The sequence below is a fragment of the Passer domesticus genome, chromosome 3 (genome assembly GCF_036417665.1).
Source record: "Passer domesticus isolate bPasDom1 chromosome 3, bPasDom1.hap1, whole genome shotgun sequence".
NCBI classification, from domain to species: Eukaryota; Metazoa; Chordata; class Aves; order Passeriformes; family Passeridae; genus Passer; species Passer domesticus.
The window spans coordinates 110,040,459-110,057,338 of NC_087476.1; the positions used below are offsets into that span (position 1 = coordinate 110,040,459).

The window sequence follows — 16,880 nt, forward strand, 5'->3', positions numbered from 1 at the left end:
CCTTCCCGCTGCCCCGGCATCCTTCCCGCTGCCCCCGGTACCCTTCCCGCTGCCCCGGCACCCTTCCCGCTGCCCCGGCCACCTCCCGGCTCCGCTGTCCCGCGGTGACAGCCCGGGATGCGCGGCGCTCCGCTCGGCCGGGCACGGGGCGGCTCCGCCCCGCACGAGAAGCGCCCGGCGGTTGCACTGGCTGCCCTTTGGAGCTGGGAGTGCTCCGCAGCCGCCGCCATTGCTTCTTCGTCCTCAGCGTCCTTCCCCGGCAGGGCTGCGGCTCCCGCCGGAGGTGCCGGCGGCCGGCTCTAGGGAGCGATGACGACGGTGCGGAGAGAGGCGTTCGGGCGGATGCCCCCGGAGGAGGGAGGCGGAGAGGTGGAGAAGTTCGTCTTAGAGTCGGACAGCGTGAGAGTGGAGATCCTGTCTTTTGGGTGCATCATCACCACTCTGGAGACAAAAGACAGGGATGGGCGGTTTTCAGATATTGTCCTAGGATTTGACACTTTAGAAGGTGGGTATTAATACGTTTATTTGAAGAAAAAAAAAATAACCCACAATCAGGCAGTTTAACCGGCACTTACTGGTTTACTGCCACACTGCCTGACCGGCTTGTAAGGCCAATCATGGGCTGAAGGTGCCAGTCAGAAACTGCTGTATCTCGGTCTGCACTGACAGATTCCTGCTGCCTCTCCTGGCCTCTGTGGTGGACGTGGACCAGGGACAGCGAGGGTGGGAGTGTGCCACTCTGTTGGGGCAGTTCTGAGTCATTCCTTAACTGGCAGTGACAGAGGGCTTTTCTTCGAATCTGCAAAGAATACAAGATCCCATCAGGCTGTGTTAATCAAAGATGCACATGACTAATGAGCTGTGTGTTCTGTGAAACGCTGGGATTGCAGTCACCTATTTAGGGAAGCAGGGAGAGACACCTCTGAGTCCTTAAGCAGGATGGGCAGGTCCTGGAGACCACCCGACCTCTTCCAGTGGTTCTATTTAACCGTGTGCTGTTTCTCTGGCCAGGTTACAGGGGGAAGCACCCGTTCTTTGGTTGTGTTGTGGGCCGTGTTGCCAACAGGATTGCGAACGGGAAGTTCAATCTGGATGGGAAGGATTATCAGCTGTTCATCAACAACGGGCCCAACAGCCTGCATGGAGGAGCCAAGGGATTTGACAAGGTGAAAATCCCAGTGTCCTGTCAGCATACAACGTGTGGGGTTACGGCAAGAGCGTGTGATGTCTACACCCCTGAACCCTGTAGCATTTTCAGGTGGTTACTGAGTTGAATCAGGTCAGAAAGTGCTGTGAGTGCAGAAATAGGGGGAAGTGAGACAGATCCTGCAAGCTGTTGGGTTGGCTTGTCTTTGCCTGAGTTTGCAGGGCTCACTTATGTCATCCTTGGATGCTGAGCAGAGGGTTGTTGTGCTTCCTCTGTGACTGCAGCCCTGAGCCTCATGAGCCCCTGAGTTCTGGCAGGGTTGTTCTGGGCAAGGTGCTGCTTCTGCACAGCCCAGGTTGGGACACAGCAGTGAGGACCTACCCTCAGGAGCAAGGGAGGCTCCCCAGGCACCAGCTGCACCACCCTGGAGTGCATCATGGAGTTGTGCAAGTGCCCAAAGAAAGTTTCCTTGGGAACAGTGGTCTGTCCATGCAGACTCATTTCCACCTGCATTTTCACGGCTGTTACCTGCCCTTAGCTCCTCCCAGAGTCAAAAGGACAAGGACAAGGACAAGCGAGTTTGCAGAAACTTATCATGGTTGCTCGCCTGTGACAGCACTCCCGAGTAAGGTGAGAGCAGGGTGGTGCTGCAGGTTCGGTCATTGCATTGCCCCCTTTGGTGCCGCTTTCATCCTGCAACATGTCCCCAGGGCTCTCACTCTGACTCACAGCAGAGGGGGATTAGATCAGGCCTGCAAAATGCCCCAGGATCCAGGATCACTGTCTCTCTTTCCCAGCCCTCCCCTACGACCTCCTGAGATGAAACAGCCTTTCCCTGGCCCCAGGGCACTCAGCTTTTTCCCTGTTGTCAAGTCAGGTATTTGTGTACAGATGGTAAGAGCAGTGGAGAATCTCTTGAAAGCCTTGCTCCATTGCAGAGCAGGCTCAGAAGTCTCTGCATTCCTGAAGCCTTGGGTTTTGTTGGATCAAGTGCATTTGTAACCATCAAGTAGCTGATCCACCATTTACCCCAAAGAGCACATGAATGTGCTGGTGCAGCTGCTTTCGTGGGGTTAATGGGAATTTTTTTGTGAAAGGAATCTAGGCTGATGGGAAAAAAGCCAGGGTGCCTGAAAAAAAATCACAGTGTGAACTGGCTTCAGGTTGGGATGAAATGCTTCTCAGCAGCCTTAGAAAAAAGGGAGCACTGGGGATAGCTTGGGTGTTGTACCCCCAAAGAGGACAGTTTGGTTGGTTTAAAGTTTCTTTCTACACCCTGACACCTGTGATGTGCAGCTGAAAACATGCAATTCTTCACACCCAAGGCTTCCAGGCTGTTTTCTGCAGGCAGGGGATGTGGTCTCTTCTTCTGCTTCTTCACCTTGCTTGCTTGCAGAAGTCTCACCAGCTTGCTGGGGACAAGGTAGCAACATCTCCCAGCCAGAGCTTTGTGTCCTTTGGCCCACAGGGCGCGCTTGGACACCTGCCCAAGACCCCCTCCAGCCAGGAAACAGTCACTGTTCAGAGACAGTGAGCCCTAACTGGTCATCCCCAACAAAAACCACATACTGGCATTTGGCTGTGATTATCTTGGTCATCTTCTGAGCTTTTCCTGATTTTGCAGACATCAGTGCTGCGGTCAGCGTGTGGTCTGATGAGAGCATTTTGCAGCTGCACTTACAGGGCTGCAGTGTGTGACCACACTGCTGGGGGATTTTTGAAAATAACTCTCTTATCTTAGAAAAAAATAGTGATACCTGTACGTTTCCTGGACTTTAAAAGCTTTTTTTCAAAGAACTTAAATAGAAACTTCTACTTAAAACCCGCAGCATCCTTACTGTAGCCATGGAAGCTGCAGTCAAACTGCACACTGTGTAGGAGGGCCTACTCTGCAGCCAGGTGTATTTGTCACCCTCAGGTTCTGTGTTTGGTGAAAATGATGGCTTTTGACCATGCCCCATGTTGGTGATTTCTGTGTAGGACATGAGAGGGAACAACTCAGGGTGGAGCTGGCCCCTGTTTCTAAATCTTTATTCCACTTTGATTAGACAGTAACTATTCCTCAGGGAAATGTGAAGCTTCAGAGAGCCTCTTGTTGCACATCCATCCTCCCAGCATGAGGCCCTGGTAGGGCCAAACAGGCTGTCTGGGCAGCTGAGTACAGTGGGCTGGCTTGCTTCCCTTGCCAGCATGTTTGGCTCCAAGCTGAGCACTGGTGCAGGCTGCTGGCAGGGACAAGAACCAGAGAGGTCCCAGTTCTCTGGATGTGTCTGACAGCATATCTGCTACCCAGATTTAACCCAACCCCAGCCCCTGGGCAGGAGCCCCCAGTGTGTTCTTACACTGGAAGCCAGGGCCTAGGTGGCAGCTTGTTGAAGTGGTGTTGCACATGAGAAAATCCATGGAAAGGGGGAGAAGTCCAGCTGCAGGGCAAAAATCAAACTTGTGGGCTCTCAGACATGGCATAACACAGGCTGGAGCAGACCTGTCAGGCTGCCAAATTGCCTCCTTTGTTTGGCTGCTCAGTGGAAAGGCTTGTTCCCTGCTGGTAGTGCTTGTGTTTTCTTTGGAAAGGTGATTGAAAAAGCCTTTGGTTCAGTGCAGCATCCCTTGGGTGCCTGGTTTTAGCCCGGCCTGGGGCAGGAGGGAGGGCACTGTGTTCCCATCCCTGTCTCACCAAGGCCATGCTCCGTGCAGTTTCTCTGGAGCGCCGAGGTGCTCCCGAACGGTGTCCGCTTCTTCCGGCTCAGCCCCGATGGCGAGGAAGGCTACCCTGGTGACCTGAAGGTCTGGGTCACCTACACCCTTAGTGGCAGGGAGCTGGCCATCAACTACCAGGCCCAGACCAGCAAGACAACCCCCATCAACCTGACAAACCACGCGTACTTCAACCTGGCAGGGCAGGTAAGTGAGGGATGGGCCCCGTGGAGACAAACTGTGCAGGCAAGAAAGCCTGGGCACCCGTGGGATGGTCACTGGCACCAATGTGCTGGTCTGGGGACACATCGTGGTTTTGGGGACACAACAGTGAAGGTTGTCTCTGTGCATCATGGGCTGCATGCAGGAACAGGAACGAATCATACGTGGATCCCAGCTGAGGACACATGGTCTCAGGGCTTCTTGAACAGAGACACCCAGCTGAGCATGTTGGTTCTCCTTTTGTGTGTAACTGGGGAGTTTTGCTCTCTCCTCATCACTTGGGAAGATTGAGGAGGAGGTGCAGGGCTGGCATGCCCTAGTGGTGGCCTGGCATTTCTTAGTTGTATTCTGAGAGGGTGATACAGGTCAAAACCAGGGCCTGGAGTGGCAGCACCAAAATACCCAGGTCAAAATGGGCAGAAGAAACATCACAGAGAGAGGATGTGAGATAGCCAGGATTGCAGACTAGCAAGGTTGCAGCAGCAGCATGCAGAGGGCTCCCACACACCTGTGCAGGGTCATGTCCACCACATGGATGGTGAATTGCAGCTGTGTTTTAATCTCACAGTTTATAACTGGGCTTGGAGGAAAAGGATCTGAGAAATAAAGTGTTGCTGGGCAGAGCCACGGGATAATACAGTGCAGTCACACTTGGATGTGAGACAAAGGCCCTTAAAAGTGTTTGTGAGAGACAACTCAGCCCCCTGAGCAGGAGCTGTGCCCAGGCTGCTGCCCTGAGGATGGCTGTGCAGTTGTTGGTGCTGGTGCTCCCAGGGGTGCAGCAATACCAACACTTGCAGTGTGCAGCTCAGGCGTGTTCCAGAGGAAAAGGAGACCTTTGGGCACGAAATTGCTGCTCAGATTAGATAGTGACCTGAAGGCTCAACTTTGAGCCTGCTCCCCTTCCAGCCAGCCCGTTCCCTGCCAGCATTCCTGAGGCTGTGGAAGAGGAGGAGGAGCACACCCCTGCAGCGATGCAGATGAGACAGGGGGATGGGTTGCATTTCCCCTTGCTTGCTTCCTTCCCCTTCTCCCTGCTGCTGTGTGCTCAGCAACCAGCATGTTTTGGCTGGTCAGTCTGCAGGGTGGTAGCCCTCAGTGAGGTGCAAGTACAGACTGATGGCCTCATCCTGTGGGATTTACAGCTCCTAGGGCCCATGAAGGTTTTCACCCAGGCTAATACCTTTGTCCTGTGCCCAAGATCAAGATGGAATGAGGGCCAGGAGGTGCTCCAGGCACTACCAGATCAGCTGGGGCACCACTGTGGTCTGTCACTTCACAACTGTGCTTAGGGCTGCTTGAACAGAGGCTGCCCCAGGAATCCCAGCATTTCCCATCCTCCTGCAGGGCTCCCGGGATGTCTATGACCATGAGATCTCCATTGAAGCAGATTCCTACCTGCCTGTGGACAGCACCCAGATCCCTACTGGTGAGTGGTGCCTGTGGCACCAGGTGGAAGTGATCTTTATGAGCAGTGTTGGTGGCTGTGGGCAGCAGCACTGCCTGGCAAGGGGACACACCAGCAGCCAGGGGACCCCAGGCACAGCAGGGCCCTCACCTTTGGGTTCAGTCCCACTGCACATGAGCAGGGGGGGCAGAGCCAGGTGCTGGTAACCGGGCCCATCACCAGCCCCAGGGAGCAGGCGGAGCAGCTGGAAATGGGGCCAGAGGCACATGGGATGTGAGGCTGTTTTGTGGGTCCATCCAGGAGACAAGCTGCCTGTGGCACCTGGAGGAGTGGATTCTTTGGTCCAGGTGGCTTCTGCTCAGCTTGGTGTGCTATGCTTGTGGACAAATAGGGAAGAGCTTAAGGCCATACCCAATCCACTGCCCACTTGTCCCTGCTGCTTTCACCATGGACATCTTAGTTGTGGCCAGCTTGCTACCCCTGCCTTTTGCAGTTCCTTCTTGTGTGGGTAGTCTTAGTCTTGGGGTGAAAATAAGATTGGTGCAATTATTAAAGACAGACCCCTACATCCCCCCTAAATACAGCAATACCTGCTGTATTTTATGTAAGTGCCTGAATTGGAATGGTTTCATTTTTTTCCCAAGACATTTAGTCTGCCCTCCATGCAAAATCTTTGGGTTGGAGTGACTGTTTTGCACTGTGCTTAGTATGTCCTGGGGTTGTTTGTACTGCTTTATCACAGGACACTGTATGCCCATAGCAGTCTTACAAGGACAAGGGAGAAAATGCTGGGTTTGTACACACACAAACTTCATGTGTTTTCTTGCTCCTTGTCTGTGCTCTGTCCCTGCTGAGTACAGCAATGTCCCCAGGAGCTGCCAGCTATGCTGGGGGACAAGGTAGGGTTTGCTGGCATGTGGCTGAGTGGCTGAGCCTGCTGTTCCCCTTGCTTAGGGGAGGTGGCCACTGTGGAGGGCACTGGATTTGATCTCCGGAAGCCTGTGGAGCTGGGCAAGCACTTGCAGAAGTTTCACCTGGATGGCTTTGACCACAACTTCTGCCTGCATCAGGGACAGGATCGACGCCTTGGGGCTAGGTAGGCTGGGTCCTTGGCAGGAGTTCCCACCCCTGGAGCCAGGGGGTGCCCATTCAGCCAGCCCGTGTCATCCTCCACTGGCATCTCCGCAGGGTGTTCCACCCCCCCACCGGCAGGACCATGGAGGTTCACACCACCCAGCCTGGCATCCAGTTTTACACTGGGAACTTCCTGGATGGCTCCCTGAAGGGCAAAGGTGCTGCCACGTACCCCAAGCACTCAGCTTTCTGCCTGGAAACCCAGAACTGGCCTGATGCCGTTAACAAGGTGAGCTGTCCATTCCTGTCCCACGGGTTACTTGGGTCCTGTGGCAGGGGACATACCCCCACCACCCTTCATGTTTCTGGGCCCTAAATGTAGGAACAGAGTCTCCTTGTCAAGGGAACACTGCAGACACCAGAAATGAGGGAGCCACAGGTCACAGTGGCTTTAGACAGGGATCTGTCAGTGCAATAAAGACTGGCCCTGTGCAGCCCAGCTTCCCAAAGGTGTGGGGTCTAGAGCAGATGGCCCCACTGGGGTCTTGCCACATCCTCTCATATCTGAATCGTTCCTCACAGCCTGGATTCAACCAGTGATGGGACTCACCCACTCAGCCCCCTGGCAAGTGGTGGGTGGTTACACACTGCTGCTGGAAACGGCTGGGGGGAGCTGTGGGAATATGCCTTGGGAAGAACAAAGGGATACAGCCATGCTTCCCACAGAATGTGCTCACAGTCACTGATGTGCTGCTGCTTCTCCCCAGCCTCACTTTCCCAATGCCCTGCTCCGTCCGGGTGAGGAGTACAACCACACCACGTGGCTTGTGTTCAGCACTGCTTGAGGAGGAGGGCTGCTGACTGCCAGCACTGAGAGGGGTAAGTGCCTCCACAGCTGAGCCAGAAATCCTGCCAGGTGCCAAACAGAGCTTTCCAGCTACCCTGGGTGATGCATCTGATCTGGGAGCCTTTATCCTCCTCTGTGGTTTCCACACGTGGTTTCTGCTGGCTCTAGCTCCTGTCACCATCTCTGCTGCTGTCTGGTCTGTGCCAAAGTCTTACACTCTGTCCAGCTTCTCACCCTGGGCGTTGGGTTTTGTTTTGCAGTAAAAATGCTAAAAATGCACTGAAAACACCTTGTTTAGGGGCACGACTCCAATGACAGCAAGGGAATATCTAGTAATATTCACGTGGAGCATGTGGGAAGGCTGATGCAGTTGTGGTTGTTTGTTACAACATCTGTTCCTTCCATAAGAGTGCTCTCTTTAGGTGCTGTGCAGTGCTCATGCAGTGCTCATGCAGGATAGCTTTGAGGAGGACGGTGTGTGTTGTGTTGTATTTCTTATAAGTGTACTGGGATTATCCCAGCTGGCTGCCCTGGGTGCTCTGGTTAAACTCCTGTGTTCTGCCTTGGTTCCTGAACTGGGCACACCCATTTAGTCCTGAATATACAAGTGCAGGAGAAAACCCATCATCCTAACACTGTTTCCACATGAAATCTCCAAAGTCCTGGATCAGGGAACTATGTGATGAAAACCTCCATGTTTCTGAGGGTTCCAAAAAATTGGCACAAGCCAGGGGGTGACAGGACTATCTTATTAGGGAGCTGATAGCCCACTCCCCAGGGAAACAGGCAGACAGTCCTTGCATTAGGCACTGTGTCCCACCTTCTCCTGCCATGCTGCTGCAGCCAGGGCCTGCAGCACTTCACCATGCTTCCTCAGTGCAGAGATGCAGGAATGCCCTTGCCCCCAGGGGAAGTGCCTGGCCATTGGGCTGGCAAATGTGGCAGCTCTGTCACAGTCAGTTCTGCCACCCTGACACCTAAAGACTAGACAGGCCCACTACTCTCCTGCTGTGCACAGGTCATTGTCTGTGAGGGCTGGTATCCCTTGCAGAACAAAGCCCACCAACAGGGAACACCAGGTGCAAACCAGGGGAACCCCGTTTTCCCTGAGAGTGGGGTTTGCCCACCACACTGGAGACCTGAGATACACTTCCCTTGCCCCCACCCGCAGCCAGCCTGTGTGGGGTGTGCACATCCTGCCCAGAGGCACCGGGTCACAGCAGCACCAGTCCCACAACACACCCCTGTGTCACGGCATCTTTTCCAACTGCTCACAAACACTGCATGGAATTTGTGGGGAAATCCTACCAAACTCAGGCCAAAGCTGAGTTTTGGACAGCACAGCTGCACAAAAGCACAGATGCCATCTTTGTCACTGCTCCCCCTCAGCACCTTCCAAGTGCTGGCTGTCCTTCAGACTGGCTGTCCGCACCAGCAGAGCCCCGCTCCTTGCTCAGGTTCTCATGTCTGGGTTTAGAGGAACCCCAGCCCCCCTAGAAGCCCCAGGCTCTTCTGCTCAGTCTTCCAGTGTCTCTGGGTACTGAAAAACAGGTACCAGTAGAGCTGTCGTGTCAGTCTGCAGGTTTATTGTGGAGCAGGTTTGCCTTGAGAGTACAGAAAAGAAAAGGTGATGAAATTCCAGAGCAGTGGCGCACGTGTGCCTCTCACCAGGTACACAATGCACAACCAGCAAAATATTCCAAACACGTATCACAGGCTCCAGGCATTTGGGCTAAGTCACTGCGGGGTGACATTTGTGTCAGCCCTGCCACAGTGGGGTTTGTGACTATGGCCAGAATCCACCAGGAACACCAGTGGCCATGGTGAGCCCCAGAGAGGATCCAGGCACAGCGAGGACCAGGAATAAAGGCCAGAGGATGCTGCAGCAGAACAGCACCTTCAGGATCTGGACTGTTGACTCATCCACCGGAAAAGCTCCATGCAGTCATTAACAGGAAATCTGTTTCTTGAAAACCATGTGTTACCCCACGTGTAACAAAATCATCTTGTAACTTTATTTAAGCTGTTCTGCTGTGGTTTACACAGTGGAAGTAAACTGCTGATAGATTTCATTGGAAGCCCAAACAGGCCTGGCTTTCCATTTCAGTGCTTACCTGCTGCTCAAACTGGCCTTTATTTCTGCCAGATAGCCAATCCCAGCAAAAAGAAAATAGACTTTTCACCCCTCTGCCTACCGGCTTTTTTTGCTCACAGTCCAACACTGTTGCCAGTCCCTTGCTGTGATCTGTGCTGAAGTGCTTTGTCATGCAATTCCTTCATACAAAGTGAGGACAATTTGACACACCTATACACAAATAATGACTCCTGCAGGTTGTGTATTTGCTGTAAGAAATTTGGATCATTCAACAAAGCCATCTCCAGGATATGGGCTGCTTCACAACCATACCAGTTTCTGTGAAGGAGGTTAGAACTCCTGAGGGCAGCTATAGTCTTTCATTTTAAGGATCTTCCCTCAAAAAAGGAAAACACGCTTTGAGGTATTTTAAAAAGTTTTCTTTACATCAACAGCCCAAGGAACTAAAAAATGCAACAAGTGAAAGTAGCAATTCTCAAATTATTAATAATTGCTATTACCTTTAAAGCTTTCTGCAGATGTTATTTGCTTAAAAGATGTGTTTTGGAGGAAAGTTTTTCCTTAGATTTTTGAGGCATCTGGTAGCAACAGTCAAACACCAGAGAATGAGCTTTGCAGAATAAGCAGATCAGGCAGAAAAATGGATGCCCGCTAAATATCAAGGCATGAAAAGGGCATATGCAAATTTTTATCCATCTGCAGACAGAGATGGATTTTAAATTCCATTTCAAGGAGAACAGGAACTGATCCTTTCACCAAAGACCATTCAACAGTAGATGTGAAAGGTGATGACATTGAGAAGACACCAGCTGGGATCAGTGATTCCCATTTTAGACATTTTTCATCCACGTTACATGGCACACAGCTAAAATTACCCAAACATTAACAGAAGCAGCAGGGTTACTACAGAGAAGTTTTAGTTAAAAATACACATTTTATTTCAATGTGCCAATAAAAAAGTCCCACATTTTCATATCACAGGAAGTTAATTCATACAATAAAAAGAGACCTGTGCTAGTCTATTGGTGTGACTAACTCAGAAGACCCAGATCATGCCAAATTTTAGTTGATATACTCTTCTATCTACATTCTTACATTTACAAAGACACCACAAAATCCCTTATAATAATGTAAGCAAAATAACTTTCTTCCTAAAAGATTAACTTCATAACTTTAATCCATTCTTTCAGGACTTGCACTTCGTTGAGGGCTTCCTGACGGTGAACGGCTGAAAGGAAAACAATCCACAATTAACATTTCAGTAGTTGCTTGGGAATCACAAATACAGGAAAAAGCAACAGGAGTATACCAAGACTGGCTCCCTTTAAGCACTTTTTAAATAAAATAACCAATCACTACTGACAAAAGTTAATGGGTTGATGATCTGGAGATAACACTTTTTTTCTTTACTGTTATTTTTAAAATGAGATCCCTGTGAGGCCATCCAAAGGGTATTACTTATCGTGACCTCCACAGGGCAAGATACTTCTTCACTGTTCTGATACAGCAGCTTGTCAAAACCTATCATGGTGATCACTCAGCATTTCTGAGCACTTTTTCATGCCTTTGTGATTGTTTGACACTAAAGTTGTAAAAATGAACTATTAAAGAATTCTGATTAGGGAAAAATTGCTGCTGATTCTGCCACTCCACATATTCTACACATTACTCTGTGCATATACAGAGATAGAGAGGACTATTTACTGACTTACTGCAGAAGAAAAAAAAATAATCTAACAGCAGTGAACATAACAGGTCTGATTCTTCATTCCTGACTGCTGTACCAGGGTACTGTACCTTCCAGGGTACCTTCCCCAATGTCAGTGTAGCATTTAATGAGACTGAAAGCTGACTTCCTACATTTATTCTATGCTTTAAGCTCAGTGTCTGTGCAATAAAACCGTCAGTGAAACAGAAGAACTGGGGAGCAGACAACAAGAAGACACTGCTACATAACCCTGAGCATTTATCACCACATATACATATTACCATATAAAAAGCCTCAACCACAACATTATTGCTGTGAAAGACAAAACACCTCTCCAGGACTTTCCTACAAGCAGCAAACTCCTCAGCAGAGTTCAGTGCAGACACTAAAATGCCAGCTCTAGGGAGTCTCTGCTATTAGCAGGGAGACCAACGTACCTTCTCTTTGGAGACGGTGACCGGGACTTTGACCGGCTGCCAAAACAGAACAGCATCAATGCAGCTTAAATGTCAAATGCAACTTTTATGTTTAAAACACCCCCAACCTAACAGCAAGTGAATTACAGGAATCTAGCCAGCTCTTCCCAATGGTAGTTTTCAGATCAACTTTTACTCTGACAGGGATTCTCCATTTATTTAGTGTGGAGATGCATTTGAAGCAACTTTCTTCAGCAGACAAACAGAAAAACAACAGGTGGTACTAAGGTGAGGCTTTGAGAAAAGCAACATCACCAGACTGCTGTTTTATGAAAAGCATTAACAGAGCCCAAGGTCTTTATCTGATGGATAGAAAAATTTAACAGAACTGAGCACAAAAATTAGTACTATGTTGGAAACAACAAAAAGTTAATGAAAACCCAGAGACAGGTAAGGAACGTGTTCCAAAGAGCTGCAGAGGAAATGCCATCATTTCTGTCATATCACAAAGAGATTAGCTGGGGACCCATGTTAGGGGGGTATTTTTCTAAAGGACCAGGCTCTGTTAATCATGCAAGCCTAAATTTGAGATGCTACAGCAGGCTCTGTGTGTGTGTGCTCACCTCTTAGCTGGCGAGCCAGACTTTGATCTGCCATGAGACCTAGACCTGCAAGAAAAAACACAGCTCAGCAGGGAAACAGAACATGCAGGTTCCCATGTTTGGGACAGCAGGATGAGCATGTCATGCTGAATACACAGAATCCTGCAAGTTTTCAGGGTTTTGCCTGCTAAGTTTCAGAAGAAGTCTTTTTACATGGATGCTGCACATGTTGCTCTGTACTTTGGTCCCTAGCTGATGATCAGTGTTTGCTGATGCAGGTGGCAGGAACACAGGAACCACCCAAATCCTGACCAGTATTTTTAGAGAGATAATAAAAAGCCTTGCTCTAAACTTGCAGGTTTCATTAGACTTGAGCAACATCAGCCACTGCAGTGGCCGACAGCTCATTCTTAGAAGTATCTTCTCTGTGAAGTTCATCTTATATATCCACTTACTTCAAGTATTTTTTTTTAATGTTTGAACTTAATCCTTATGAAAAAATGTATAAAATGTCCACCTTTGAGGTTTTTGCACCATGGGAACACTAATACTGCCTGAAAGCCTCACTGAAATTTTGAGATCCTCCAAGAAGTGTTCTACATTCCACATCCAAGGCTTTCCACAACAATTTCCAGATGCATGTTGTGACAGTGTCAAACCAGCAAATGTCATGTACTAGTTTAGTCTCCCTCATGAACCCAGAGCCTGTCTCTGGGTACAATGCATTCCTTGGGCTCTTCTGTAAAAAAATAATCTTTCAATTACATAAGCACAATTCTTCTGCCACTTCTGGCTAGTTGTCCATCTGTAACTTCCTACGCCTCAGACACTTAATCCCTACTTACAATGCAAAGTGTCACACAACAGTCTAGAAATGTCACTACAAGTATCCTTTACCCTGCAGAAAACCAGCACGGTGCCAAAAAGAGAAAACAATGGTGGTAAAATCAAGATGTTTTCCTCTTTGAGAGTCTGCTGCCTGTAGCTGTTTCTGGCTCTTCACTGACAGTGGACAGTGATAAACCATGATTAAGTCATGGTGGAACAACCATACTAAGATTCAACACGGTTTAGCCACAGGTGTACCCAGCCAGAGAAAGGCACTGCTCTACTGCCCTGGGCAACCTTCTCTCTTTATCAGCTTCTGGACTATTTGTGTGAGTTTCTGCTCTTAGTTAAGCTATCTGGTCTTCATCTCTCCTTTCCCCTAAAACTCCCATCACTGCTTGCTGTCCATCCACAGAAAATGCCACCTTCAGCTGTGGGCTTTTCCACCTGCTCCCTTTAGCTGAAGCTCTCCTGTATTTTCCTATTTCTTCATGGTTGACTGTTCCTTGTTTCAAAGAGCAGCCATTGAAACCAGCACAGCAGGCACAGGGATAGGCTGGGCCATAAGCAATTCCATATCCAGAGCAGAATTTCCATTTACTATTGCTCTTGTGGAGGACACCCAGGCAGCCCTCCTGCCAGGACAAGGCTCCATGAAGCACAGGCTACACTTACTTACTGGCAGGTAGTTTCAAGGAACAAATACCATCCTGTGTTCCTTTATAAAGTGACTGTTACTCCTGTGACATGTTTATTATTGGTACAAAATAATTCTGACGGGCGTTTGTCTCAAATCAAAATCAACTCCTGCAGATTGACACTGATATTCAACAGAGCTGGAATTGCAGCTGTGACACTCAGGACAGCAGCAAGCCCTTCAAGACTTGCCTGGCTGCAGACAATACAGCAGTAACACACTAATGGATGGGCATCCTGCTTTCTCATAAAAATAATAGCAAGAATCCCAATCCTGTGTGTGGTACACAAAGAAGAAGAAACTTTTGAGATTAATTCTACATTTGTTAGCTGTTAATGCAACCTGATCAAACCAGTATTTCTGATGACTATGGTGACCTAAATGTCAGTGGTGTGCAAAAGAATAAAAGAGGAAGAACTATCTTCTTCACTGCTTTTTAAAACTACAGACCCATAAGTTAGTGGAGGGAGAACACATATTTTCCTGGAAAAAAACCCTTAACAGTTGTTAGAGACCCTAAGGAGACTTCTAAGCAACTTTTACCAAGTACCTATAGTCACATACCTGCTTCGGGGCCATGTAACAGATCTGGATCTAGATCTGGACCTTGATCTAGACCTGAAATAAAAAATTTAGATAAATGAAAAATAAATAAACTAAAAAAGAAGTGATGACAATTACAGAACTATATAAATTAATTTCTACATTGTGACATTGTCTACATTAAGACCTACATGATTATAGACACATATGATCATAGACATATATGATCGTTAGACATTTTAGACAAAGAAATTGAGTCATGGTAGACTCAGGTTTCAAAACTCATTAGCATGCCTGTGAATTTAACTAGGATTATCAGAAACTTTTAAAAGCTTGCTGACTTCCAGAGGTCAGCCTCTTTTGAAACCTGCTATCCAATATCTTCTGGAATCTAATAAAATAAGGAAACACCAGCAAAAATAAATCACAGAGAAAAAATTAGTACTAATTACCGTGATCTCTTCAAGGAACCCGACCGGGACCGGCGGGGAGACACGGACCTAGACCTACGAGGAGACACGGACCTGGACCTACGATAGGAAGCTGACCTGGACCTGCAAAAAAAAACAATTCCAAGAGTTGTTCAAGTGCAGCTTTTTCTAGGCAAAAGAAGGCAACAGGGATAAAAGACAAACTCAAACACACCTCCTACCACGGCTGCGGCTGCGTGACCGGGAATACCGTCTGCCTCGGGACCTCGAGCGGGATCTGGACCGGGACCTGGGTTGAGGTTAGAAAAAACAGGTATCAGCAGACAGCTGCAGCAACCCACACGTGTGAGGCCCTGCTGAAGTCAAAACTTTTTTCAGACAACTAAAGAACTAGCATCTGTCAGTTGGAAAAATGTCTGGGCCTACTTGTCTTGAGCATTTTTACTACCTAGAAAAATGTTAAAAGCTGAATTACATTGCAGAATTACATTAGAATAGAAAACACTGTAATGCGTATTTAAAATAAACCTTGCAAGTTTGCAGGTCGACCCTCTTTGGCCCAAGGTCTAGCAGATCTAGACGATCTAGAAGTATCTATAGGCGAGCGCTGCATCTAGGTAGGTGTTCTCTTCAATCTAACGACGATCAAACTGACAGCCCAATGAGCCAGGGTGAGGCTTGATTGACGCAAGAAGATTTTTCTAGGTGGGCATGTGGTCAATCTGGTGTTCCTCTTTCTAAACCGGAGGGGGGCCCCAATTGAAAGCCAAATTTACTGTTACGGCGGTCACCGTCTCAAATTTTCTGCCCTTAAAGAATAAGGTGAAGCTACGTGTAGATGGCTCGAGGGGATCTGGCCTCTTATGCTGATCACCTCAAGGTCTAGGAGGATCTTAAGTGTCGGATTTGCAAGGCGCCTCAGCATGAAATCTTAAGGCTCGTGACATTCTGAATCAAGGCGACTGACTCAAACGAAGAAACCTGAAAGGTTTTGACCAGGTTGATTATTAAAATAGTAACATTTGATAGAAATAGCAACAAATTGTAATATACACCTATACATTTATTCTAGCGTTAAATTTTAAAGAAAACTGGTGTAACATTGTGTTCTTTGCTAACAAGAACTACACAACAGCGAGCTGGCGAAGCAACGCGGCTGCCCCGGCCCCGCACCTACCTGCTCCTCCTTCGCCGGCTATAGCGGTGACAGTCATAGGCATAGTGGCCTTTCTCACCACACTCGTAGCATCTGTCGTTGGGGTCGAAGGGGCGCCGGGCGGGGGGCCGGTCGTAGCGGGAGCGGCGCGGCATCCCCGTGGATACTTCCACCCTGACCCTGGAGCCGCATATCACCCTGCAACGAGTCCACGAAGGGGCTGGGTTAAACCTCTCAGTCCATGACAGAACTACTAAAGCACAAGGACCAGCGAGATAAACCCCGATTCTCTCTCAGAAGCCTCGGGAAACACGCGGAATGGACACGTACTTCCCGTCAAGTCCACGGACAGCATCTTCAGCATCCCGGGGGTCTTCGAACTCCACGAAGGCGAACCCCGGCGGGTTCCTGGCGATCCACACGGTTCTCAGCGGTCCGTAGTAGCTGAAGGCTCTCTCCAGCTCGCCTTTGCCGGCGCCCGTGCCCAGGTTCCCCACGTACACCTTGGTCTCTGCGGGAGCGGACGGGGGGTCAGCGCGGCGCCGGGACAGGGAGCGGGCTCAGCCCCCGCCCCGCCTCCCCCGCCCGCCGCCATCTTGTCCGCGCGGCCCTTCCCGCCCTCAGCGCCGCGCCGCGCGCCCGGCCGCGCGCCCTCCCCCACGGCCGCTGACGCAAAATGGCGGCGGCGACAACGGCGGCGGCGGCCGCATCGCCTCCCTCCCCTCCCCGCCGGCGCCCGCCAGCCGCCAAGCTCCCCGCGGTGATCGCCTCTCTCCCACACCCGTCTCGCCTTTCGGCCCGCGCAGCCGCCCGCGGCCCCCGGGAGCTCTCACCGCCTCCATAGCGGCCGTAACGCGACATCCCCACGGCTCCGCCGCCCGCGCGCACGCGCCGCCGCACGCGCCTGCCCCCTGAGCTGCTCCCCCGCCTCCCCCGCGCCGCGCGGAGGCGCGCATGCGCGGGGGGCGGGCGTCTGAACGGGAATTGGGGCCTGCAATAGGAATTGGGG

General features: G+C 50.0%; 2 protein-coding genes across 3 annotated transcripts; one reads left to right on the plus strand and one right to left on the minus strand.

Moving 5' to 3' along the window:
• The first annotated feature begins 179 nt into the window (after nt 1–179).
• On the plus strand, nt 180–15,881 carry GALM (galactose mutarotase). 2 transcript variants are annotated; one of them, XM_064415068.1, is made up of 8 exons: nt 180–505; nt 1,012–1,166; nt 3,845–4,051; nt 5,414–5,495; nt 6,429–6,570; nt 6,663–6,837; nt 7,316–7,427; nt 14,752–15,881. In XM_064415068.1, exons 1-7 carry the CDS (start codon nt 310–312, stop codon nt 7,391–7,393), a joined length of 1,035 nt encoding a protein of 344 aa, XP_064271138.1. In that variant the 5' UTR covers nt 180–309; the 3' UTR covers nt 7,394–7,427; nt 14,752–15,881. The 2 variants fall into 2 exon arrangements, with proteins under 2 accessions (XP_064271138.1, XP_064271136.1); XM_064415066.1 differs by lacking the exon at nt 14,752–15,881 and adding an exon at nt 10,681–10,862.
• Nucleotides 10,405–16,872, minus strand: LOC135297478 (serine/arginine-rich splicing factor 7). Its single transcript, XM_064415075.1, has 9 exons — nt 16,705–16,872; nt 16,202–16,382; nt 15,893–16,069; nt 14,930–15,004; nt 14,737–14,838; nt 14,306–14,359; nt 12,238–12,282; nt 11,636–11,671; nt 10,405–10,718 (listed from the first exon to the last, which is right to left on the minus strand). Exons 1-9 carry the CDS (start codon nt 16,730–16,732, stop codon nt 10,664–10,666), a joined length of 753 nt encoding a protein of 250 aa, XP_064271145.1. The 5' UTR covers nt 16,733–16,872; the 3' UTR covers nt 10,405–10,663.
• Between the last annotated feature and the right edge of the window lie 8 nt (nt 16,873–16,880).

Coding starts and splice junctions, on each gene's coding strand:
- GALM (XM_064415068.1), top strand. CDS start 310: ATGACGACGGTGCGGAGAGAGGCGTTCGGGCGGATGCCCCCGGAGGAG. Junction 506..1,011: donor AGGATTTGACACTTTAGAAG/GTGGGTATTAAT, acceptor TTCTCTGGCCAG/GTTACAGGGGGAAGCACCCG. Junction 5,496..6,428: donor CAGCACCCAGATCCCTACTG/GTGAGTGGTGCC, acceptor CCCCTTGCTTAG/GGGAGGTGGCCACTGTGGAG.
- LOC135297478 (XM_064415075.1), bottom strand. CDS start 16,732: ATGTCGCGTTACGGCCGCTATGGAGGCG. Junction 16,383..16,704: donor TTACGGCCGCTATGGAGGCG/GTGAGAGCTCCC, acceptor CCGCTCCCGCAG/AGACCAAGGTGTACGTGGGG. Junction 11,672..12,237: donor TCTGGCTCGCCAGCTAAGAG/GTGAGCACACAC, acceptor CTGTTTTGGCAG/CCGGTCAAAGTCCCGGTCAC.